Genomic DNA, 26,436 nt, shown 5'->3' with positions numbered 1-26,436 from the left:
CTGCTGTTCATCTCTTTACTCCTGTTGTGTTGGTCTGTCCGTCCTGTTACCTAGGCACCCAACTCATTGATGTCCTAATTACTGCTGGATGACTCAAGCCACACCATGCCTATGTTCTCAGGTGAAGAAGAATAATAGAAACCACATAGATGGGTAGGTGTACCAAGCATTAAACAGACAGTATCCACATGCCTGTAAGGTGGTGATTATTTCCCTCCCTCCTTCCTTTTACGTATCAGTTTGAGGCTTAGAGAAGTTCATGACTTGCCTATGGTTACTCAGTAAGAGGTGAAACAGAGAAACCCAGGGCTTGGCTTAAGAGTTCTTTTTTCAATTAGACCTCAGTGTCTCTTGGCCCTTAAGAATATAAGAGACAACATTTATTAGAGACATGTAGGGGAGTCGTCTGGCTCACTAATGACTCATCACCAACTCACCAGATCTACCATGGGGAACCTAGTTTTTGTCTACTCTCAGGCACAGAGTGTTTGCTGCTCTACCCATCACTGACAAAGTCAAGTTAGTAGTCACCTGAAGGCAGTGACTCATGTCTTTTACTAGGTCAGCTATCCCTAGTGGCTGGCACCTACTCAGGAAAAAGCATGAATATTAGGTTAAAAATGTTTTCCCCAGAAGAGTGGTACCCTAAAGGGTCTTATTACTTACCGTTTAAATGCGATAATGTGAAACTTTATTGCCATTGAGTGTATGGGTACCAAACCAGTACTGTGTAAGGAGGGGGCAGGGTACATCAAGAAAATACTGACTCATGGAAAAGGGCCTCATAAGACTGCTGTGAGAGAAAAGGATTTTAACAGTTAGCTTCATTTTTCTATATGTGAGAAACAGACTGAACTTAAGTTCCACAATTTCCTCAGGAAAGGCTGACCTGAAGGGGTGGTTATGCTGCAATACAAGTACTTAACCTGTTGTGTCATCAAAAGTGTACCTCCTGTGTTAAGAGTATTTCTCAACTGACTCATCAAGTCACCAGATCTACCATGGGGACCTAGTTTTTGTCTACTCTGGGGCACAGAGTACCAAACAAACAGGGGACATAGAAACAGCTTAGCAAGCCTGGGACCAGAGTTGGGCAAGCCATGCTCCAGTTACCCCTCAAGGAGTCTGGGCTTACTTCTGGAATAAAATGTCACAACTTGGGTTTAAGAGAGGTTAACAACCACTGCTTGTATTTTCAAGAAGCCAGGAAAAAAGTCAATTTCTGGTACTTTCTTACTCTATGAAAGAGTCCTGCCTTCTCTCTCTCTTCTATCTGGGGACTGGTTATTTGTCTCCAGCCATCAGGAGAAAACAGTGGGCTTGTCACACTTCCTGGGTTTGAATCCCATCGTTAGTATTTGGCTAGTTGTGTGTCACTGGGCAAGCTACATTTTGCCAACAGGAACAGTAATGCAGCTTCATTAAGGGTAACTGAAGGTTAAAATACATTATTTATGAGTGTCCTTAACACATGTGTGCCCAGCCCACATGCACATTGAGGAAATGGCTGGCTATCACTGGAAAGACTCAAGGCCAGTCCAAGAAGTATAGCTGGGCCTCAAGAATGTAAAATTTGCATATCACCTCTCCATACTGCAGCAGTCTAATTGTGTATGATCTTCGGAGGCAGCCAGCGCATCTACAGAATGCACTGTCCTATCACAGTGCCCCTCCCTCCCTCACCTGCAGAGGAGGCGGTCTACCCAGGCTGTGAATAATGAACCTTGGAACCTTTATCCAAACTGTCATCATCACAAAAGAACCCCATGCACATTTTTCAGAGATTTTTATTGTTTCAGACTCAAGTCATGCATACTAAAATTACATATTTTCACCACTTTGACTTAGAAAATGCACTAGAAAAATAAACTTTGGTCAAAACAAACAGTGAAGTACACGAATTCACCATGTATCCCTATACTCAAACCCAAACTGAATTTCAGTTTGAAGCAAGGAATGTGACCAGTGGCTGAAACTGCCCCAAGCTGGTCAGAAAATTAGCTTACCTCCCACTCCATCAGAGGCTCTTCGTCAGAGAGGTTTCAAGTATTTCACTTGTAACAGGTTCCTACCTGATATGCCAAGAAGCCGAGGCATAGCTACAAGAATCCACAGCAGCTTCTCCTCACTGCCTCACTAAACCTGCTGCCCAGTGAGATGAAAAGAAAAACAGCCCCATGAAACAGGAATTTCATCACTATCATCTCCATCCACAAATCACATTGATCCTTCCCATGAAGCAAGCTCCTATTGACTCTGATGATGTTTGTTACTAGCATTTTAAGCAAACCATTTCTCTAAGTCAGGAGAGCAGAAGAATAAATTTATTTATTTGACACGGAATATTGCTTTGTCACCCAGGCTGGAGCACAGTGGCACAATCTTGGCTTACTGCAACCGCTGCCTCCCGGGTTCAAGCGATTCTCCTGCCTCAGCCTCCCAAGTAGCTGGGATTACAGGCACGCACCACCACACCCAGCTAATTTTTGTACTTTTTAGTAGAGACGGGGTTTCACCATGTTGGCCAGGCTGGTCTCAAACTCCTGACCTCAAATGATCCACCCCCCTTCAGCCTCCCAAAGTTCTGGGATTACAGGGCATGAGCTACTGCACCTGGCCAAGAGCAGAAGAATTTAGATTTACAAAATTAACAGATCCCAATACAGAGAGGTGTTACCAGAACTGACATCTTTCCTGAACAGTAGACATGTTTCTGTTCAGTATAGCCACACCTCTCATGGCCACAGGAGATACATTGTATAGTATATAGTATGTAATTGGTTTAGCTAACATTTTACTCCCTAAATTAAAGGAGGCTTCAGAGGAAAACTTTAAATGTTGGCAACTTTAAAATGGTAAAACTTTTTAAAAGTATTATAATCGCCACAGCAGTACTCTAGCTTTTGCTACCCAAATGAAAAAAAATCCCATGATTGATCTAAGAGTCAAATACTATTTAAAGAAATTGCCCACCCAGGGAGAATTCTGAAAGGCTCAATATAAAGGAATTCAGAGAAAAGCCTCTTATTGTCTTATTTCGGGAAAAATGGTGTTTTGTAACCTGATTTTTAAATTTTTATTTTTATTTTTGAGATGGAGTTTCACTCATCACCCAGGCTAGAGTGCAATGGCGCGATGTCGGCTCACTGCAACCTCCGCCACCTGGGTTTAAGTGATTCTCCTGCCTCAGCCTCCCAAGTAGCTGGGATTACAGGTGCCCGCCACCATGCCCAGCCAATTTTTTGTATTTTTAGTAGAGACGGGGTTTCACCATGTTGGCCAGGCTGGTGTCAAACTCCTGACTTCAGGTGATCCACCTGCCACAGCCGCCCAAAGTGTTGGGATTACAGGTGTGAGCCACCGCGCCGGCCTTGTAACCTGACTTACAGACCTCCTAAAATAAGTGACTCCTTATGAAACCAGGATGAAATATGAAAGATCTAAAGCTACTTTTGCCTTAATTTTTGCAGCAGCAATAGAATAAAAAAGAAAATGCAAGGAAAAAAATTAAAAAATAAAGCAACCTTTGCCAAGAGCAAGTTAGAAACTCAAGACATGAAGCCAGAGTGGCACTTTTGGCTGTTTGTGTAGATTTCATCCAGTCTCTCCCCCATGAAGGCAGAACAGGGGAAGAAGCACAATTTTCCAGAATTCCATGTTGGGATATGGGGGAAGAAGAGAAAGAAAATTCCCATATTCTGAAATGTATAGATTTGGAAGCTTTTAGGTACCCAATTCATTCAGACCTAAATTTACTAAATAACAAGCCAATTGAGGGGGAAAAAAAGGAAAAAAGCTTCTAAAAAGAAAGAGTACAGTGTCTCTGTGGCAGTGAAGCCAACTAGATACCAGGAGTGAAGTTTGGAGTATAGATCTCTATCATAGAATCACACAGGGATGTTAAGCCAGCTCATCCAAGGCCACGTAGTGAGGTAAAGGTGGAGCCCACGTCTCCTAATTTACTGTCCCATTTCCTTCCGACACCACACTACCTTGAATTTAGGGAAAAGTTAATTTCCAAGTGTTTGTGCAATGGGCCAGAACTTCTCCCTGAAGGAACACACTCCCAGCTCTTGAGGTTCATGTGTTTGCCTCACCAGTACGCTCCCCAGTGCTGAGTAAGGCTCACTGTGCTCCCTCGCTGGTCATTCCCCACCTTGCTGAGACAGCCTGACACAAACACCCTGGTGAAGCCACAAGGAGACCACCTTGATTTTCACGCAGGGAGGTCTTGGTTTCACAGCTTGGTTCAAGTTTCCTGAGGTGTCAAAACTATTTGATACCTCTTTGGAGCCAAAACAAAGCAAGCAGCTCCCAGAGGCAGATAAACTTAGGCTCCAACTCCTTCTAGAAGCTGAGTGAAACCACTCCTTCCTTGTCCAACTGGAAAAACCTAAGAAATAGGCTTCTCCAAGTCCCTTCTGGTCTTTGAGAGAATTCTCTAGGAGAGCTCTGGCCATGCCTACATTAAAACAAATGCGACTGGCCAGGAATGCAGTGTAGAACTGAAACATCAGGGCTGAGTGATTCATTCCTCTTTACCCAGTTTTTGTTTTGTTTTGTTTATCTGTCTTCCCTCTTGGGGAAGTCTCCACCCAGTTCTCCCATCTAGGCCACTGGGTTCTGAACCCCCTCCTTCCCTCCTTTAGCTATCCCACTTGCCCTACTTGGGCCTTTTCAGCAGTGTGGGTCACATCATTGTCAGATGGAACCAGAAGCAGCCAGGAGTGCTTTTTGGCACTTCCAGCTCAGCCAGGACCCTAGAGGATCCAGGGTTACTATCCATGGTGAAAAGAACTTTCTCTAGAATTGGTATTAATGAGGTTAAGTAACTTAAAATTTCCACCAACAACTTATCCAGACATTTAAAAAGGCAACAGAGATAAACAGCTTAGTAACAACAGACTGGCCTTCAAATTTCAGAGTATTGTTTTCTCCCTAACTGAGCTGTCTGCCTTGACTGGTTAGTCTAATAAATGCACGGAGAAGGTGCACACACAACACAGTACTTTTCACTATTTAACACCATGATCGTGTGGAATACATTAGAAAGGAAACAGGTCAAAAACCATCATGTGAACCATCTAATTTGATGTTTGGGCTAAGGCTAAAATCTTCACAGGGAGGTTCTAAAGTGCTGAAATGCAGAACATTCAGGCTGACTGGTTCACCCACACCAGAGAGAGAAACTCAAGTGGGGCTGGGAGGGCAGGGGGGCCCAGAAGTGACCCAGCAATAACCTGTGCTTGTGTTCATTTCCAAAGACCAAAAAAAAAAAAAAAAATTTTTTTTTTTTTTTTGAGGCAGAGTCTTGCTCTGTCGCCCAGGCTGGAGTGCAGTGGTGCAGTCTTGGCTCACTGCCACTTCTGCCTCCTGGGTTCAGGCGATTCTTCTGCCTCAGCCTCCCGAGTAGCTGGGACTACAGGAGCCCGCCACCACGTCCAGCTAATTTTTGTATTTTTAGTAGAGATGGGGTTTCACCATCTTGGCCAGGCGGGTCTCGAACTCCTGACCTTGTGATCCGCCCACCTTGGCCTCCCAAAGTGCTGGGATTACAGGCATAAGCCACCCCGCCCGTCCCAGAGACCAAAATTAAAGAATCTCAAGTAATTAACTACTGTAGCCAGGTTTACAATATAGTACCAGAGTCTCAGGGATGGAAGGAATTCATCATACAAGATCCTGGTCACCTTACCTGGCCTCACAAAAGCCATCTTTTCAAAATTGAACCATCACTATAAAAAGAAAATTGATGTCAGTGAGTCCCAGGAATACACATAGTAGTTTCTTTAAAGACAGGGCTAATTGGTGACACATCTCTCTTGGAAAGACACGTGTACCACAAACAAAAACAAGATCCAACCACTTGTATCTAGATAGTTATCTTTCTAGGCAGAAAATCTAACATTCAGTAACTAAACCAAATCCCAGAGCCTCAGCAGCCAAAACGGCCCTAGCTGACATTTCATCCAGCCTCATTTTATAGAGGAGAAGGTAGAGGCCCATGTCTTGTCATAGTTGCACACCTGGGATCCAGGCCAGAATTCTTGTAGCTACACGGGCCTGGAATCCAGCATTTTAGGTTGAGTAAAATCATTTCCTGCTAGGTCCCTGATTCTATTGAGAACCAGGGCTAAGGCTTTATGGATTTGGGAAAACTTAAGTTTCTATTGCAAGCTTCAACCAATGGGTCCCAGAGGTGCTTTGAAGTCTCCAGCTTCCACATTTGACCGCAAAGTGCTGCTTATGTCCTGATGCTTACATGATTCAGTTAAGGTGCTTTCCAAACCCGGTGACAGCAGCTGGGGCCTTCATCTCCAGTAAGTTTCCTGATGAGCAGCAGAGGTCTGTACTTAGGGTTCCTGTGAAAAACGCAAACTCCCAGTCTCACATTTGGTCACACTGCAGGTTTGGCCAAATTATTTCATACAAGTAGTTCTCACCGGCCAAAAAGGTTGTTTTTCTCCTGGAAAAGTGGGATCAAAGTGACTTTGGTCCTGATTGTTCTTGCTTCCAAGATGTGTATGAACCAGATCACCACCCCCCAACCAAAAATCAAAACAAAACAGATAATAGCCTCCAGATTAATAGTTGCAGACTGGGATTCCAAATGTTTAAGAATCAGTGGGGACATTTTCCATGTCTTCCATGGAGTAATTCAAGTAACCAAAGGCTTACCCCAAAATGGGCTCATGCTCATATCTCACAGGCTGTTCCTCCATCCTGCAGTTTAATTACAAGGAGAAAGACTGAATCCTTGAACCCTTAAATTCTCCTTGTGCCTCTCCAAAGAAAAGAAGGAAAAGAATTAAAGATGGTGACCCTGGGGGACGGGCTAGTAGCAGGAGTACAGCTGTGACTTCACAGCTCGCAAGGAGTCATCACACTGTGCATCTGAGGTCAGGCCCTCAGGCAGCAGCGTCTGGCCCAGGATGCTGTCACAGGTAGGAACAGGTTGGCAGAACTCTTTCACAAAATCGTCTTCTGAAGCCAGCAGTACCGCGTTCCAGGTGGCAGTGTCCAGCTCCCCAGCCGTGCCCCCATACTCCTTGGGGAGAATGCTTCTTGGAAGGTTTGTGTGGAGAGAGTTCAAGTCAGACCCATGGAGGAAGAACTAAAAGGAAATGAAATGAAAACACACATGTCCTTAGGTTAATCAGGAATGCAGTAATCTCCTCCATGGTAGGTGCTCAAATAAATATCTGTTGAATGAAGAAAGGAAACATTAATGGCAACTCTACCCTTACTTTTTCAGCCCAGAAAGCCTGGAATATCCTTAATTCTCTTTTCCTTATACCATACGCCCTGTTGGCTGGAGCTTCAGAATGTCTCCAGCCGCCTCACCACCACACTATTCAGTTAATGGCAGCAGCCACATCGCTTCTCCCTGGATTCCTCCAGTGGCCTCCTACCTGGTCTCCCTGCTCCCACTCTTGTCCCTCTGCAATCTAAGTTCTTTTCAGTGAAACTCAGATCACAGTCGTGCCTCTATGTCCAGCCTTCCAGCACTCCCACCTTAGACTCTGAGGCCCATCACAATCTAGCTTCATTACTTCTCTGAGTGCTCCTCTCACCACCTGTCCCTCCAGTCTTGACCCAGCTGCGCCAGCCTAGCTGCTCTCCCAGCATGCCGGGCAGGCTCCCACGTCACGGTCGTGTCCTTGCTGGCCTCCCAGATACCTAGACGGCTCACTCTCTCCCTTCTCAAGTCTTTGCTCAAATGTCAGCTTCTCAAGGCTGCCATCTCTAACTACTCAGTTGAATACCGCAACCCTTCCCACCTCACACATGCTATCCTTTTCTCTGCTTTATTTTTCTCTGTAGCACTTAACACATTCTAATACTAGATAACGTAATTCACTGTGGCTCCCTTTAGAATATAATTTTCCTAGGGGCAGGGGCTTTGGTCTGTTTTGTTCATCTAGAACACGCTTGTACATAGAGTTTATCAATAGATATTTCTGAATGAAGGAACAAAGGAAGAACATCGTGGGCCCCAAATCAGGGCATTTCACAGATGTAAAAGACCTGTCCAAAGGCTGCTTTGGTGAAAGTTCCAAACAGAATCTTTAGGGACCCACATGGGTTCACACACAGGCAGGGAAGCCACTAAGTTAGTGGTTTGCAAATCTAGCTGTGCATCAGAATTTCCTCAGGGGATTTTAAAGCACAGATCCCTGAGCTGATGAATCAAAATCTTCAGGGAAAGAGCCTAGGAACCTGGAGCTGGATTTGAAGTTCCCTCCCTTACCTCCTTGAGATTTTCTATCTATATATGTTACTTCTTTGAAAAAGCAAGGGCCCAGTGCGGTGGCTCACGCCTGTAATCCCAGCACTTTGGGAGGCCAAGGCGGGTGGATCACCTGAGGTCAGGAGTTTGAGACCAGCCTGGCCAGCATGGTAAAAGCCTATTTCTACTAAAAATACAAAAATTAGCTGTGCGTGGTGGCGCGTGCCTGTAATCCCAGCTACTCGGGAGACTGAGGCAGGAGAATTGCTTGAATCCAGGAGGTAGGGGTTGCAGTGAGCTGAGATCGCACCACTGCACTCCAGCCTGGGTGACAGAGCGACACTCCATCTCAAAAAAAGAAAAAAAAAAAAGAAAAAGCAAGTAAAATTCAGGGCCCAGTCTTTGCAGTGATCTTCCTAGGCCTCGGGAAGGAGAAAAATACCACCCATCCCATTTCAATCAGTGGGACTGGGAAAGGCTGAAGAGGGAATTGGCTCTTCTGGGTCAGAAAGGAAGACAAAGTGCCATTTATCCCTTCTTAAATAAGAGATAAGCTAAAAACTCACATAGCTCATAAACCTTGAATTGCTCCACAAACTATACAGCGGGACAACATATTAGGCAAATGGAAAGGCTTAAGTAGCATTTTTAAACCCCACAGTTCTAATGACCATAACTTAAAAAAAATTTATTTTAGAGACAGTCTTCTGCTCTGTTACGCAGGCTGGAACACAGTGGTACGACCATAGCCTATTGTTCAAGCCCATGGCAGCCTTGAACTCCTGAGCTCAAGCAGTCCTCCCACCTCAGCCTCCTGAGTAGTGGAGACTACAGACATGTGCCACCACACCCACCTAATTTTTTTTTTTTTTTTGGAGACAGTCTCACTGTTGCCCAGGCTGGAGTGCAGTGGCATGATCTTGGCTCACTGCAACCTCCGCCTCCCGGATTCAAGTGATTCTCCTGCCTCAGCCTCCCAAGCAGCTGCAATTACAGGCATGTGCCACCATGCCTGGCTAATTTTTTGTATTTTTAGTAGAGTCGGGGTTTCACCATGTTGGCCAGGCTGGTCTCGAACTCCTGACCTCAAGTGATCCATCCACCTCGGCCTCCGAAAATGCTGGGATTACAGGCGTGAGCCACTGCACCCCGGGCACACCCACCTAATTAAAAAAATTTTTTTAGAGATGGGTCTTGCTATACTGCCCGGGAAGGCTCTTATGATAAAAATCCTGGTTCTGCTCTCTCTACTGGCAAATATTAAATTCTTGTTCATTTACTCTTCCATCTTCCCCTCACAAAAGGGACTGTTCATTTATTTTATCTGTAACTCTGTACTTTTCCAAATTAGTTGTTCCAGGGCAAAAATAATAAACAAGTACCAGATGTCACAAATAAAGCAATGGAGGGAAAGAAAAATCTGAAGTCAATAGGATCATCACTTACTCTGTTTGCTATTTTCTCCTTTAGAAATGGTTTTATGATGGCAAAAATGCCTTTAAATATTCGAGGTTCATTCACAACATGGACTGCTTTTATCCGAATGGGGAAACCATCCTGTGTGGGAAAGGCAAAGGGGTTTAGAACATATGGAGAATCTTTCCACAGTTAAATCTTCCTCCCCCCAGTTAAATCTTCACTTTCAGCCCCAACATCAGTCTGATCTGACCCTTATGGCCTCCTCAATGACAGTCCACGTGGGGCCTAACTAGGAAGACGGACCTCAGGGAAAGTCTTTCCTGGGACCCAAAACTGGGTTAGAAGAGAGGCAAACAGAGGCTGGGCACGGTGGCTCACGCCTGTAATCCCAGCACTTTGGGAGGCCGAGGCGGGCGGATCACTTGAGGTCAGGAGTTTGAGACCAGCCTGGCCAACATGGTGAAGTCCCATCTCCACTAAAAATACAAAAATTAGCTGGGCATGGTGGCACGTGTCTGTAGTCCCAGCTACTTGGGAGGCTGAGGCTGGAGAATTACTTGAACCCTGAGGCGGAGGTTGCAGTGAGCCAAAATCGTGCCACTGTACTCCAGCCTGGATGATAGAGCAAGACTCCATCTCAAAAAAAAAAAAAAAAAAAAAAAAAAAGAAGAAGAGAGGCACACATATGAAGAGCTGCTGCTCTTATAGCAGAAAACAGTCTGAGTCTACAGGGTCAGATCTGGCAAATATCAGACCTTCTAGATCAGTGTTGCCCAAAGTATATTTCTCAGGCTATTAGAGGTTATACAAAACAGGGCTCCACAGCAGGCAAATGAGTTTGAGAAACGTAATCCACTAAGCATAATCAAGTGGGTTTCCTTAACTGCAGTCCTGTTCAGAGCCTTTAATATGTAAATTCTTACAATGAAATTCACAAGAAAGGGACATGCTATACAGCATTTCCCAAACTTACTTAATTTTTTCTCCTCTCCAGACGATCTTACAGTACTAACACTGATCCACACTCTTGATCCTGACACTTGAATCTACAAGGTATTCAGGAGGAGGCATCAAAAGGAGTGCCAGCGAAGGAAAGCCAGGGTTGGCTCAAAGCCAGAATCCAAATGTTTGATAATGTCTAAATGTGCACTGATTTATTTAAATAATAAACCTGGTGCACCACAGGGGCTGAAACATTTGTGGAATCCAGTGAGAAGAGCTACTATATCACTGGTGCCCCATAGTTTACAAAGGAAAACACCCCACGTGGTGGGTCAGAATGAACAAGTAATCAAAACCTGTTACAGCTGTGACAGGCTATATTTTCTCTAGGTCTCCATCTCCCCATCTATCAAAAAGGAAAAATAGTTCTTGCCTTGCCTATCTCAGAGGATTCGTTGAGGGACTGAATAGGCCCTGATGACTGTAAAAGCACTGTGCAAGCTGTTAAACGCGGTGCAGATATGGAGGGAGCACCACAGTCCCCAATGACTCATGTTCTGAAACAGTACATGAGGTGTGAAGCATCTGACCAAAATACAGCCCAACAGAACGCCATATCCCCCAGGTCCACAGAGGGCAGGAGGGGCTCCAGCACCTTACACAGAAGCATAATTTCTTAGGTTTTTTTTTTTTTTTCCTGAGACAGTTTTGCTGTTCTCACCCAGGCTGGAGTGCAATGGTGCGATCTCAGCTCATTGAACCTCTCGGGTTCAAATGATTCTCCTGCCTCAGCCTCCCAAGTAGCTGGGATTACAGGCGCCTGCCACCATGCCCAGCTAATTTTTGTATTTTTGGTAGAGATGGGGTTTTACCATGTTGGCCAGGCTGGTTTTGAACTTCTGACCTCAAGTGATCCACCTGCCTCAGCCTCCCAAAGAACTGGGATTACAGGTGTGAGCCACCACGCCCAGCCAGTTTTGTTTTTTAGGAGAATTATTCCTCTGCCTTCCAGACCAAGAAAAGGCAAAAAGTAGTTCCCTAGTTTTTTGGACTCTTGTCTTACTGAAGTACCTACTCCAGAGAGTACTTGAGAGACTGATGAGAACAAGTGGTAAATAGGACTTTTAAATTTCTTCCCATAATGCTTTTGTGTTTTTCAGATTGCAGATGTGGAATGTGCAGTTTGTGTATCATGTGAGACCCACAGTAAATGGACAGGCCCTGGGGAAAGCCCAAGCCACCACGAAACAGGCAGGACAGATAGGGGTCTTACCTGGAGGATGCCAATCACCTTTTTGGCTATAAAAGGGCCAAAGTGAGATGCTTTTGATAAACTCACTCCTTTGTAGTCTGCAAGAATTACAATTCCATTCACCTGGGTTTCTTCAGACTGAATGAGTTTTTCTAGGGTCAAGTATATGGCTCGGATGTTTTCAGTAATTGGATAGTTGCTTGGTATCCATCTGTCTACGGTCATAAGAGATTGACAGTATGTTACAGAAGTTAATATAAATAAGCGGTCAAACAAAGATTTATCTCCTTTCTATCACTGTTGTTTCAAAATGGAAAAGAAAGATATTCTAGTAGCCATGACTCTTATTTAGGTTAGTAAATGGAACAATAAGCAGCAGCTGGTTTCTTAACTCCAAACAGCAGCACATTTTGTGATGGAAATACAATTGAGTGTTGAGGTTAAGAGCATGAGCTCTGGTTGGGCACAGTGGCTCATGCCTGTAATCCCAGTACTTTGGAAGGCTGAGGTGGGAGGAATTAAGCATAAGCCCAGGAATTGAAGACCAGCCCAGGCAACATGGCGAAACCCCATCTCTACAAAATATACAAACACTAGCCAGGTGTGGTGGGGTGTGGCTATAGTCCCACTACTTGGGAGACTGAGGTGGGAGGATCTCTTGAGCTCAGGAGGTTGAGGCTGCAGTGATGATGCCACTATACTCCAGCCTGGGTGACAGGGTGAGACCCTGTCTCAAAAATAAAAAAAAAAAAGTATGCACTCTGAAGTCAGACACACCTGAGGTTTGAATGTTTCTAGCTATGTGACCTTGGGCAAGTTCTATAATACCTCACTCTGAGCCCCAATGTCCTCATAAGTAGAATAGGGTGATAATGCCTACTGTCATGGACATCTGTGCTTTCTGCCATCATGTATTTCCCCTTATCTTCATAGCACTAACCTGATTTTCCTTAGGGAACCACCTCCTCCCACTCTAGCCATGCAGTTTGGATAGAACTGACTTGACTCCTGACTCCAGAGGTGAGCAAGTGACTGAGGATTGATTGGCCAATCTGACAGCATATCCTTCTGGCCACAGTGTGTGATCCAAGCCAGGTCAAGCAGAGTCAAGGAGACTCAATTCTAGGACCCCTGGCCCTTTGGAAAGAGATCTGTCTTCCCTCTTGTAGTTTTGAGGTGGTGAGTCTCAGATTCACGGGCCCCATGAGGCAAGAGAGCTGGCCTGGGAATGAAGCCCCTGTTGAGGACAGCAGTGGTGGGGACAGCTTTCCAGTGCCAGAGTTTGGGCCCCTGAATGGAAATACGGCTAGACTTCAGTTATCTGAGCAACTGAGTTTTTTTGTTTTAGCCAATCTGAGTTGGCTTTCTGTCACTTGCCACACAAAGAATGAGTTTTGGCCAGATGTGGTGGCTCACGCCTGGAATCCCAACACTTTGGGAGGCCAAGGTGGGTGGATCATTGGAGGTCAGGAGTTCAAGACCAGCCTGGCCAACATGGTGAAACCCTGTCTCTACTGAAAATACAAAAATTAGCTGGGCATGGTGGTGCACAACTATAGTCTCAGCTACTTGGGAGGCTGAGGCAGGAGAATCACTTGAACCCAGGAGGCAGAGGTTACAGTGAGCCGAGATCGTGCCACTGCACTCCAACCTGGGCAACAGAGCGAGACTGTCTCAAAAAAAAAAAGCTGAGTCTTGACTCACACACGACCTTGATGGGGGTATTGTGAGGATGGAACATAGTGCTATGTTCCCCTCCTCTTTCCAAGGTGGATACTTTTTTAATATACCCCATGTATTTAATGATTCTTTCCTCTTTTTGGGAAAAAAAAATGAGAATGCCTACTTTTTACTGTTAACCACTGTTCTCAAGAAAATCCCAGCAAAATCTATGTGCCTCTTTCTTAAAAGATAAAACTTCACATTTGCCAACAATGGGATACGTGATATGTGCAAAATTATTATTATTTTTTTTTTGAGACAGAGTCTTGCTCTGTCACCCAGGCTGGAGTGCAGTGGCGTGATCTTGGCTCATTGCAACCTCTGCCTCCCGGGTTCAAGCGATTCTCCTGCCTCAGCATCCAGGGTAGTTGGGATTACAGGCATGTGCCACCACGCCCAGCTAATTTTTGTATTTTTAGTAGAGACCGGGGGTGGGGGTTGGGGGGAGGCGGGGGCGGTTTACTATGTTGGCTAGACTGGTCTCGAACTCCTGACCTCATGATCCACCTGCCTTAGCCTCCCAAAGTGCTGGGATTACAGGCATGAGCCACCGCACCTGGCCTGATATGTGCAAAACTCTCATGAAAGATCTTTGTCCCCAAATTGTGCCAGCTTGCTGTCTAACGTTGCTGCCAATTAACCCTGCCTCTATGTAACTGGATATCATCCCTTTCAATCACATGTCTCAAAAGAGCTTTAACAAAGGCAAAGCTGATACCCAATTGAGAAGAAACGTTTCTGTGTATGCCCCTTCCTAAAACACTGGGTCGGTGGAAAGGGATCCAGATCTGCTCCAGACATATGGGGAAAAAATTCATCTCACAAGCAAAGGGTTGAAACCACACAAGCAAAGGTGCAATCAGTGTTGTAATATCTGACTGTGTTGTAATATTCTTATGAGTTGAGTACAGAGGAGCAGCAGAAAAACCTGCTGACTGGTTTCTAGGTCTCCTGGTGCGCTAAAATCTGCACTGCATTGCTTATTTTAAAATAAACACCACTAATTTTGGCAAGTACCTAAAATGGCAGGTAAGCCATTAACAGTGGTCTTGGTACATACATAGTAAAGTCTGAAGAGAATGGTTTAGCCTCCAAAGAGAGTTTGGGGAATGAGTAAAGGCAGAGGAAAGTGCATGGAGGTGTCCACTCCCCATCAAACTTCCCTTCAAGAGGGCATTTATATGAATGAGCAAAAGAGGGCTATTAGTGTGTTCTCATTCCCTGGCTTACTTGGGGAGAACACTGCATCTTACTTTCCATTTTTCTCTCAGCTCTGGTCTGATGGAAAATGTTGAGGCTAGGAATGGAGTAGAACATTCCAAAGTTTATAACGCTTTTGGTGTCATGGAAGAGAACAGGCCTAAGAATCAGAAATCTTGAGTTCTGGCAGCCCCTGGTCATTGTGTTGAAAGGCTCTTTGGGGAGCATTTCTTTCTTTTTTTTTTTTTTTTAATTTTTTGTAGAGACAAGTTCTCACTATATTGCCCAGGCTGGTCTCAAACTCCTGGCCTCAAGCAATCCTTCTCCCTCACCCTCCCAAAGTGCTGGGATTAGAGGTATGAACTGCTGTGCCTGGCAGGAGAGTATTTGTAAATGCTCTTTTAGTGGCAGAGAGCACCCATTCGTAAACCACCATGACAAAGAAATGTAAGGTATCCTAATCACTGCCATGAAATGCTAAGATCAAAAAACAAATCCAAAGTGAATCCTGTCAGTGGCTTCACAAAATAGAGGAAAGGAAGGAAAGGTTGGAGGAGGCACAGAGGAGGCACCTTTCCAGGTGTCTGCCCAGTCCACACCCTTGCACTGATACCTGTACCTCAACCTATTCACAAAGAGGGCTCAGCGAGGGCCCTGGCAGTCATGCTTGTATCCTATGGCCAAGGGCAGATTCTTAGGCCCTACCAGATGCTCCCCGCTAGAAATTTGGAATCTGCATTGAGGAACTTAATTTGGCGGTCAGGCAAACCTGAGAGCTGAGAGGGTGCCAGATTTAACTACGTGCACGGGAGCGGGACAGCCATACACAGGAAAAGTGTAAAGAAGATATGCAAAAGGCAGAAATGTGTGGCTGAAGGATACACAGACCGTCAGGCAGAGACAGGGAGAATGGCTGTTTTGGCTCCTGGTGGCATTCTGGTTCTTGGTTCTAGGCTCTAGTAAGAGCTGCCACGCCTTCAGCTCTCTGGTTCTGGGAGGGACTCCTGTCTCCTTCGACTAAATCCTCTCTTTTTTCTGAAGTTGGTTTGAGTAGGTTTTTGTTATCTGCAATCAAAAGAGCCTTGACTATAACAAAGGAGGGGTAAAAAGGGGACTTGGAAAGGGGGACAGGGTGCTGAATGGAAACATTGCAGAAAGACTAGACACACACGCCCCACAACAGTCTAGGGAGATACCTGGGCGGATGCAGACGACATGGCAGCCCCTGGGGTCAGTGTGGGGCAGCACGGTGAGGAACCCAGAAGCAAGGACATCTTTTAAGGCTGATGGCTTCAAGTTATTGAAGACTTCGGGCCAGCTTCTCCTACAGCTGTGGTAGTTGACGAGGAGCTGCAGGGCCCGGTCGTAATCAAACTTGCGGGCTCGGAGGAAGCGCAGCAGGAAGGCATCATCGAGGGATGTGCTCAGGTTCGGGTACTCCTTCCGCACCATGTCACGAAGGGCCTGCACATCTCGAAGTCTCCATTCCGGCTTTTCCTGTAGCTCTTCCCGGGCTTTGGTGACCAGGTCTTCTGTCAGTGAGCACACGTAGCCCGGAGGCTCAGGTGGTGGCGGCAGCTCATTTTCAGAGAGTGAGGCCACAGAAGGGCTGGTTCTCAGAGAGTCACTTTCTTCTGACATTAGCTACCAGGGTCCCTGCCAACAGAGAAGCCCTAAGCAAAGTTAACAAGTGCTTATTTCAATCCCAGGGCAGCACAGTGTAGGGGACAGGAACACTTCTGTAAAAGCCGAGTAACCTCAGGGCAGTGTTTCTCAACTGGGGGCAATGAACTGGATCTAAACCGTACACGCAAGTCTGACCCCAGGCCGGCTGCCGTCAGTCCCCAGGGAGGCAGGCAGCAACTACAGCAGACTATACACTCCCTAATAAACACCAGGGCCTTCCTTGTAAATGTATTAATAGGTGCTCGACCTTATTCATCATTAAATAAATGTGAATTAAAACAACTCTGAGGCCAGGCGTGGTGGCTCATGCCTGTAATCCCAGCACTTTGGGAGGTCGGGGCGGGCGGATCACCTGACCAGCCTGGCCAATATGGTGAAACCCCGTCTCTACTAAAAATACAAAAATTAGGTGGGTGTGGTGGGCGCCTGTAATCTCAGCTACTTGGGAGACTGAGGCAGGAGAATTGCTTGAACCCGGGACGTGGAGGTTGCAGTGAGCCAAGATTGCGCTGCTGCACTCCGGCCAGAGCAAGACTCTGTTTCGAAGAAAAAAAAAAACAAAAAAAACAACTCAGATTCAGATTGGCAAAAATAAAAAAACGTACTCTAATATGCTTGCTGCTGCTGGGAGTATAAATTGACAGCCTCTTTGGAGGGCAGTTGTCAATATCTTCAGAATGTAAACCCACATGCCCTTTGGGTCAGCAATTCCATTTCTAGGACATATACTTGTATATATATGCAAAATATACACATGGCTTTCACAAGTATTGATTATAATGATGAAAGATTGGAAACACCTTAACTGCCTATCAGGGGAGACTGGTTAAGTAATATTACCATATGAATGGGGTACTAGTCAGTCATGAAAAGGAATTAGGGGGCCGGGCGTGGTGGCTCACGCCTGTAATCCCAGCACTTTGGGAGGCCGAGGCAGGCAGATCACGAGGTCAGGCGATCGAGACCATCCTGGCTAACACGGTTGCTAACACGGTGAAACCCCGTCTCTACTAAAAATGCAAAAAAATTAGCCGGGCATGGTGGCAGGTGCCTGTAGTCCCAGCTACCAGGGAGGCTGAGGCAGGAGAATGGCGTGAACCCAGGAGGCAGAGCTTGCAATGAGCTGAGATCGTGCCACTGCACTCCAGCCTGGGCGACAGAGCGAGACTCCCTCTAAAAAAAAAAAAAAAAAAAAAAAAAAAAAAAAAAAAAAAAACAAAAACAAAAACGAAAATTAGGCAGATCTTTATGAATTGACATGTTAAAAAAGCAAGTTGCAGAATAGTGTAGAGAAAATCACGTTTTTAAACTATACACATACACTTGTGAATGCACACAAAACTTCTGGAAGGAGATATAAGAAACTTACCAATGGTTATCTCTAGGGAACAGAACTGGACAAGTGAAGATTTAAGATGAGAAAAATGATTTTTACTATACTGTTTGAATTTTTTACCACATACCCATGTAACTTATCGTGGCAGTCGGGAATATGTGCCGGTCAGATCTGCTGGGAAAACGTAATTGATAAAGGACCCCAGTGGCTGTGCCTCTAGATCCACTATCCAGGGGAAGCCAGAACTTTCCACAGCCCTTCTGGGGCCTCACTGCTCCTAGCCAATGATTTAGTGAGACATGGGACTCCTAACAGGCGTTTGCTTGAGGGCCTGGCCAAACCTTTGTTGGGACTGCCCTGCAGTCAGAGACTTGCTGCCCAAACCTCCTTCACAGGAGCTGATCTGCATCACTGCCAGTGGCTCTTCCTGACTTCTCCAGCTCCCTTCCCAGGTGCTGTCCTTTGCAAGGGTTGCCTCTAAATTTCTAGCATGTCTAACCTCATCCTAGTGTCTGCTTCTTAGAGGACCCGAACTCATGCACTTTTTTGTTTTTTAAGAAAGAGACAGGGTCTTGCTCTGTCACCCAGGTTGAAGTGCAGTGGCGCAATCATAGCTCTCTGCAACCTCGAACTCCTAAGTTCAAGCAATCCTCCTGCCTCAGCCTCCCAGGTAGCTGGGACTATAGGCACACACCATGCCTGGCTAATTTTTAAATTTTTTTCTCGGGCTGTGTGTGGTGGCTCACACCTGTAATCCCAACACTTTGGTAGGCTGAAGTGGATGGATCACCTGAGGTCAGGAGTTCGAGACCAGCCTGGCCAACATGGCGAAACCCTGTCTCTACTAAAAATACAAAAATTAGCCAGGCATGGTGGTGCGGGCCTGTAGTGCCAGCTACTTGGGAGGTTGAAGCAGGATAATCGCTTGAAACCAGGAAGTGGAGGTTGCAGTGAGCCGAGATCATGTCACTGCACTCCAGCTTGGGTGACAGGGCGAGACTCCATCTCAAATAAATAAATAGATAAATAAATAAAAATATATTTTAAAAGGACCAATCTGCTGTCTTGAGAATGGACTCTAAGGGGTTGAGAACCGAAGCAGACCATTTACAGGCTATTGCAATACTCCAGCTGAGAGATGCTGGTGGCCTGGAGTAGGTAGCCTTCGCTGACCCCCAGCCAGGTTAGGTGCCTCCCCCACACTTCTCCCACCCTGTTGCAGTTGTCTGTTGGCAATTTGTGAGCAACATCCAAGTTTGTCTTGTTCATCGCCTGAAACCCAGCACCTAACATGGTGTTAGACACATAATCTGCACTCCATAAATATTTGTTGAATGACTTTAGTCTGGTTGGCACAGGTATGCTAAGTGAGGAATGGAACAACTATGGCTTTGTTTCCATGGAAGTAACCAAGAGATGCCTGCAATCCCATCAAACATCAGTGTTCACAAGGTACAAGCCTCACCTCAAAGCCCCTCTCCAGCCTCATTTTCCATCTCACCCCACCTTGATGCACATTAAATGCCAGTCAAAACGAACTAATAACCCATCATCCTTGGAACAACTCGTGCACTTCTGATACACTCTGCCTGGAATTTCCTCTTCTAATTTGTTCCTAACTTGACAGCTCAGGCTCAGCTGCCATGTCACCACCTCTGTGAATCCTTCCCAAACTCCCTGAGGGTGATTCCCTCCAGTTTTCCACAGAACTGGGTTCCTATTTCTTTTTTAGAAATTACAGTCCAATGCCACGGGCGTTTATCTAGAGTCAGTTTCATCAGGCACTCATTTATCAAATAATTACTGATCACCTACCATATATGTCAGGCACTGTGCTCACACGCACTGGGAACACAGACGCAAACAATACAATTCCTTGCCTAATAAAGCTTGCATTATAGTGGAATGAAGAGAATGCATACTTGAGCATTTTACCATTTATCAAGCATTGCTAAGCCCTTTACCCATTTCCTCATTTAATCTTCACATTATTTGGTGAGAGCGCTATTACTGTTCCCATTTTACAAAGGAGGACAAAAAGGACTGTCCCCTAGAATCTAAGTTCCACGGGGGCAGAGGGTTTGTCTGCCATGTCCACTGCCACCCCCAGTGCCTGGCACATGGCAGTGGTCTGTACACATCAGCGGAGGATATAGGTTAAGCGATTCGCCCAAGGGGGCACACCCGGTGAGGCAGAGCAAGGATGCGTCTAGCCCCACCCTGGGCTTCTAATCTCTACCCTCCACCTGGAGCTTCATGTTGACTCTCTAGGGACTCAGCAGTGCCGAGCACTCAGCAGGACTCAGTCACAGGCTGGTGAATGAGCTGACAGGCGGACATATGAGTGAGATGCAGACACCATTGGTAACGGTGAAGCCAGAGATCTCCCCCACCTGGAGCCCATCGCTTTCTGGAGCATCACTTTCCTTTCCACCCCTTCCTCTCAACAAGGAGAGGTCAGGAAGCCATCTCTCCTAGAGCCCCCGAGACCCCATAGCCCGTGGACAATCTTCCGAGGCCCCCACTTCCGGCTGTCACCCCCTCCCCAAGTGTCCCCATTTCCTGGGGTCTCTCGCTTCTCTGGTCCCCACTTCCGGTTATCCTTCTCTCTTAAGGGTCCCTCTCCTCAGCTCCCAGGGCACACGGACGGGCTCGAGGGCACTCACCGGCCCGACTACGGGCGGAGCGCGGGTCAATCGGCGGCGGGAGCCTCGGCCGGCAGCGCGCGCAGAACCGACCCGCACTCCCTGCCCGGCCGGCCCGGCCCCTCACGCCGGAAGTGACGATCCAGGGCGTAGGAGGCCGGGCTCCGCCTAGGAGCGCGCATGTGCGACGCCTCCCCGCGGCGCTGGCGTTCAGTCCCCACCTGGCTGCCAGAGCTCCTCGCTGCGGACCTGGAGTGGCTGGGAGGAGCTGGGGCACCAGCCGCTTGTCAAACCCGGCTTATAGATGAGGAAACTGAGGCTGAGAGAAGGAAGGAAAGAAGCTGCCATTTTCCAAGAACATGCTAACATGTACCTGTTGTTTAACATCCATGATCTCATTAACTCCTCATATTTATGCAATTCCCCTATTTCAGGAAAGGGAAACTGGCAATCAAGGCAGTAAAGGGCTTCAAACCCGGACCTCAGGATTAGCATTCTAGACCTCCCCCCACTATGGCTGCTATCAGGACTAGCTGCTCCAAAAGGGGAGATTCCAAACCAGGGGACACCTGTCTGTCATTAACTGAGTGACCTGGAGCAAGTCCCCATTCCTCCTTGGGCTTCCGTTTCCTTATCTGAAACCTGATTCTTGCTCTGCAGCCTGATTCAATAATTACTTTTTTCCTGCTTTGGGGTTCATTACGTTCCTTCCAGCCAAAGGCTTTACTAACCCCCACCCCAGTCCATTAAGATCCCCCCGCAAGTATTTTGTGCAACTGAAACTTTGAGGCAAATCTCCTAGGTCCCTCTGAGGCAGAGTAGACACTAAGCCGTTTCTAGAGAGAAATTCTGGTGGTCCAGGAGAACTCTGAGCCCAAAGAGACGACCTTAAACAGTCTTTTCGTTTTCCTACCCCAGGGGCAAGAGGAGTCCCAAGAAGATGAGAATTGACCCATGAGGGCCACAAGAACGTGGCAGTTTCTGCCAGATTGAGGGGCAGGGGGCAGCAGTGTGGAGGGGACCTGGGAATCATGAGTTTTGACTCCTGCTCTCAGTTTCATCACTTCTAGGATTGACAGACAAAATATATAACATTCACTACAGATTGAATTTCAGATAAACATTTAAGTATGTTCCTTTCCAAACACACACATACACACAAATAAGTGTGTCTTATGCAACATTTGGGACACATTTATACTTTAGAAACTGTTGTTTATAGGAAATTCAAATATGACTACTGGGCATCCTGGATTTTGTTTTGTTTGCTAAATCTATGTATTATTTTCCTGTTACTGTTACAAGGAATTACTACAAACTTCATGGATTGAAACAACACAGATATATTCTCTTGCAGTTCTCTAGGTCAAATGTCTAAAATCAAGGTGTTGGCAAGGCTGCATTCTTTTGGGGATTTCGAGGAAGCATCAGTTCCTTTCCTTTTACAGTTTGTAGAGGCCACCTGCATTCCTTAGCTTATGGCCCCTTCTTCAAATCACCTCAACCTCTGGCTTCTGTTGTCACATCTACTACTGACTGATCCTCCTGCTTCCCTCTTCTTATAAGGACTCTTGGGATTACATTGGGCTCAGCCAGATAATCCAGAATAATCTCACCATCTCAAGATCCTTACATTAATCACGTCTGTGAAATCTTTTAAAACATAAGGTAAGGCTGGGTGCAGTGGCTCACGACTGTAATCCCAGCACTTTGGGAGGCTGAAGCAGGTGGATCACTTGAGGTCAGGAGTACAACGAGACCACCCTAGCCAACATGGTGAAACCCCGTCTCTACTAAAAATACAAAAATTAGCTGGGTGTGGTGGCACATGCCTGTAATTCCAACTACGCGGGAGGCTGAGGCAGGAGAATCACTTGAACCCAGGAGGCAGAGGTTGCAGTGAGCTGAGATCATGCCACTGCCCTCCAGCCTGGGCGACAGAGCGAGACTCTGTCTCAAAAAGAAAACCCCCCAAAACAGCCAGACGTGGTGGCTCATGCCTATAATCTCAGCACTTTGAGAAGCCAAGGCAGGTGGATCACCTGAGTTCAGGAGTTCGAGACCAGCCTGGCCAAACTGGTGAAACCCCGTCTCTACTAAAAATACAAAAATTAGCCAGGCCTGTAATCCCAACCACCTGGGAGGCTGCCCGGGCTCAAGCCATTCTCCTGCGCCCTGCCAAATGGCAGCTCTTGTGGCAAAGGGTGAGGGATGACCCTGTCCTAACCATGCTGTCCTAGGTATTGGAATAAATTTGCCCTTCTCCTCAACCCAAACCTAGGACCTACTACTGGTACCTGGAGCCCAGATGGCAATCCTAGATGCTGCCAGCAGGAGAAGAACTTGGTCTCAAGGGCAGGGCAGGGAGAGGATTCAGAGATGCCCCAGAAATCCCTGCCTCTTCCCTCAACTGAGGGCCATTATTTCTTGTTCCTCTTGGTATTACATTTTAGAGAACCAGATTATATCAGGATTAGAACATCTCTGATAAACAATGACAACAAAAAGAGTTTCTGCTTTTTGAATGATTATATATACCAGGCACTGTGCTTGTATGATCTTAATTTCACCTTACAATGACCCTGTGAACAGCAAGCTAGGATTGTCCCATTTACAGAAGAGGAAACTAAAATCCAGAAAGAGGCCAGGCTTGGTGGCTCACGCCTGTATTCCCAGCAATTTGGGAGGCCAAAGTGGTGGATCACTTGAGGTCAGGAGTTTGAGACCAGCCTGGCCAACATGGTGAAATCCCATGTCTACTAAAAATACAAACATTAACCGGGCATGGTGGCAGGCACCTGTAATCCCAGCTACTCTGGTGCCTGAGGCAGGAGAATCACTTGAACCCGGGAGGTGGAGGTTGCAGTCAGTCAAGATTGTGCCATTGCACGCCAGGCTGGGCAACAGAGCGAGACTCCATCTCAAAAAATAATAATAAAATAAAATAATGTAAAATATTCAGAAAGAGAAAGTCTCCTAAGGGCTCAAGATATGAAAGAGAGAGCTGGGTATCAATTCAAGTCTGTATGACACCATGCTCCCAAATTTTACTTTGTCCTAAAGGTCATGTAGCCCTATCTGTTTTTACAGGTTGGGAAAAAGGATCAGAGAAGAACAAAAAATTGCCCAAAGTCACATGATGACTAAGTGTTTGAGCTGGTATTTGATGTCTGTCTTCTCTGCCTTGGACACTCAGAATTTATGGAGTCTGAACAACCTCTTGAAAAGACTCATTTCCTTATGTATAAAATGGGGATATGGCCCTTGTTTAGAGGGGGTCCTTGGGAGGATGTCATAGAATGGCATAGGCAGGTCGAGCACAGTGGCTCACATCTGTAACCCCAGCACTGTGGGAGGCTGAGGCGGCGGATCACCTGAGGCTAGGAGTTCGAGACCAGCCTGGCCAACAGGGTGAAACCCCGTCTCTACTAAAAACACAAAAAAACTAGCTGGGTGTGGTGGCACACCCCTGTAATCCCAGCTACTCAGGAGGCTGAGGCAGGAGAATCGCTTGTACCTCGGGAGCAGAGGCTGCAGTAAGCCGAGATCATGCCACTGCACTCCAGCCTGGACGACAGAGTGAGACTCTGTCTCAAAAAAAAAAAAAAAAAAAAAAAAAGAATGGCACGTGCAGAGTTCTGGCACATTGTATCATGAAATGTCTGTTTATTGGTGATGATCACCCACTCTCAAGCAGAAAGATCACCAGGGAGCAGCTTGCCCTGTGTCTTGGTTTGGAAGGTTTCAAACATCTTGCACTCCTAGTTTCATCCAGCCTCTGAAGAAAAAAATCTTGACATTGCATTGCATACACGCTGGAGGAGGCTAGTACATGCCTGAGCTGTCTCTGTTCAGGGCCTGTGATTCTGAGCTCAGAAAATCTCCTAGGACCAGCCTTAGTATTGATTCGAAGGTAAGGCTTATTTAGTTTTATTTATTTTATTTTTATTTTTTTTGAGACGGATCCCACTCTGTCACCCGGGCTGGAGTGCAGTGGCGCAATCTCGGCTCACTGCAACCTGTACCCCCTGGGTTCCAGCGATTCTCCTGCCTCAGCGTTCCTAGTAGCTGGGGCTACAGGTGTGTACCACTACGCCCGGCCAATTTTTGTATTTTTAGTAGAGACGGGTTTCACCATGTTGGCCAGGCTAGTCTCAAACTCCTGACCTCAGATGATCTGCCTGCCTCAGCCTCCCAAAGTGCTGGGATTACAGGCGTGAGCTACCGTGCCTGGCCTGGTAAGGCTTATTTAGGATGGCACCATAATATAGGGCATAATTTCTCAGTGTTAGCACTATTGACATTTGGAGCTGGAAAAGTCTTTGTTTCGGGGGCATGGGAGAGATGCCTGTAGGATGTTTAATGTCATTCCTAGGCTTTACCCACTAGATGACAGTAGCACTCCACATTCACAGTGATGAAAACCAAAGGTATCTCCAGACATTGCCAAATACCAGCTGGGAGACAAAGCTGCTCCGAATTAAGAACTAGTGTGGGAGAAAGAATGTTAGGTTCTGGTCAGACAGACCTGAGTCTAAAGCCTGTGTCACTCACCAGCTGTGTAACAATGGAACAGTTATCTGTCTCTCCAACCATTGGTTTCATCAACCATAAAATCCTATACTAACTGCTACCAGTTATTGAATGCTTTCATTGGTACAGTGATGAGCTCTTTGCGTGGATAATTTCATTTGATTGTCAATAACAGAATCATGGGACCAGGCACGGTGGCTCACGCCTGTAATCCCAGCACTTTGGGAGGCCAAGGCAGGAGGATGACTTGAGGCCAGGATTTCGAGACCAGCCTGGCCAACATGGTGAAACCCCATCTCTCCTAAAAATACAAAAATTAGCTGGGTGTGGTGGTTGGTGCCTGTAATCCCAGCTACTCGGGAGGCTGAAGCAGGAGAATCGTTTGAACCCGGCAGGTGGAGGTTGCAGTGAGCCGAGATCGTGCCATTGCACTCCAGCCTAAGCAACAGAGCAAGACTCTACCTCAAAAAACAAACAAAAAAGCCCCCCCCCCCACAAACCCCCAGAATCCTGTAAAGACACTGACCAGTGGAAATAGGGAGGAAGATGAGGAGGGAGTGGTCCATATCAGGCATCTTCTTTGTACGTTGCATGAAAGCAGGTGACCTCACATGCATCTCTGCACTGTCACTGGCTGTGTGATCTTGGGCAAATCACATTTCCCCTGGGGCTCAGTTTCCTCATTTGTGAAAATAATACCAGCTGGGGAATTCTGGAAGGATGGAGGCAATAATGCCTAGCATAGATTTGAATCTCCCCAAATCCCCAAATAAAAATAGAAAAAAATTCATAAACACGTTTACAACAAAAGTAAGTGACAAGACATCTTCATGAACTCCAAAAAACGAGTGGGGACAAATCACCAACAGCTACAAGGCCTGCATGCCATTGGCATCTCTGTGCAGTAGAAACAGAAGGGAAGCAGCAAGGTGTCTGACGGGCCTGAGACATGGAGAGTGCTAAAATTGCAACATGTATTCACGTGTTTTTGGGAAAACAGCAGCTGAAACTGGAAAGCGTTTTGCCAACTCCAGTAGTGGGCGAGTGTAAGGTGTTTGCCACACAACCTAAGGTTTAAAGGAGTTTTTAACCCCTGTGAATTACTGAGTCATTTTAACCAGTAATTATAGCATCTTTCCATTTTATCAGCCCCTGTATCCTTGAAAACGAAAGATTCCAAGTGTGGAAGAAAGGAACTACAGATGTAATACAGAATAGATTTCGTAAACATCCTATAAAACTCTATTTACATTGGATATATCAATGTGAACTCGAGACTATTTTTAAAGGAAATGTATGTGTGTGTATTCATACATATAATACTTAGTTCTAGCTACTAAAAAGACTTAAACCATGATCAGTCTTGTAGCAATGAGCATATCTTGCACCCAGATAATAGTTTTGATTAATAAAAATAAAAAGGCTTCTTGAAGAAATTACTCATTCCAGATCTGTAGCAGGAAATATACAA

The 26,436-nt window shown here is 46.1% G+C and overlaps 2 protein-coding genes across 11 annotated transcripts in view; one reads left to right on the top strand and one right to left on the bottom strand.

The window, feature by feature from the left end:
* SERINC3 (serine incorporator 3) overlaps positions 1–5,696 on the top strand; it is a 41,518-nt gene extending 35,822 nt beyond the window's left edge. For all 3 annotated transcript variants that reach the window (XR_008496028.2, XR_008496027.2, XR_008496029.2), the window contains one exon: positions 55–5,696. The gene's annotated coding sequence lies outside the window, so the exon portion shown is untranslated. The remainder of the gene's footprint in view (positions 1–54) is intronic.
* Positions 1,772–20,571, bottom strand: TTPAL (alpha tocopherol transfer protein like). 8 transcript variants are annotated; one of them, XM_063659532.1, is made up of 6 exons: positions 19,603–20,169; positions 17,821–17,958; positions 15,962–16,421; positions 11,865–12,058; positions 9,677–9,787; positions 1,772–7,114 (listed from the first exon to the last, which is right to left on the bottom strand). In XM_063659532.1, exons 3-6 carry the CDS (start codon positions 16,404–16,406, stop codon positions 6,836–6,838), a joined length of 1,029 nt encoding a protein of 342 aa, XP_063515602.1. In that variant the 5' UTR covers positions 16,407–16,421; positions 17,821–17,958; positions 19,603–20,169; the 3' UTR covers positions 1,772–6,835. The 8 variants fall into 8 exon arrangements, with proteins under 8 accessions (XP_063515602.1, XP_054322465.1, XP_063515603.1 ...); XM_054466490.2 differs by lacking the exons at positions 17,821–17,958; positions 19,603–20,169 and adding an exon at positions 20,454–20,571; XM_063659533.1 differs by lacking the exons at positions 17,821–17,958; positions 19,603–20,169 and adding an exon at positions 20,181–20,568.
* Between the last annotated feature and the right edge of the window lie 5,865 nt (positions 20,572–26,436).

The sequence above is a fragment of the Pongo pygmaeus genome, chromosome 21, assembly GCF_028885625.2.
Source record: "Pongo pygmaeus isolate AG05252 chromosome 21, NHGRI_mPonPyg2-v2.0_pri, whole genome shotgun sequence".
Classification (NCBI taxonomy): domain Eukaryota; kingdom Metazoa; phylum Chordata; class Mammalia; order Primates; family Hominidae; genus Pongo; species Pongo pygmaeus.
Note: the sequence above shows the minus strand (reverse complement) of the source record. Positions and strands in the feature narration are given on the sequence as shown.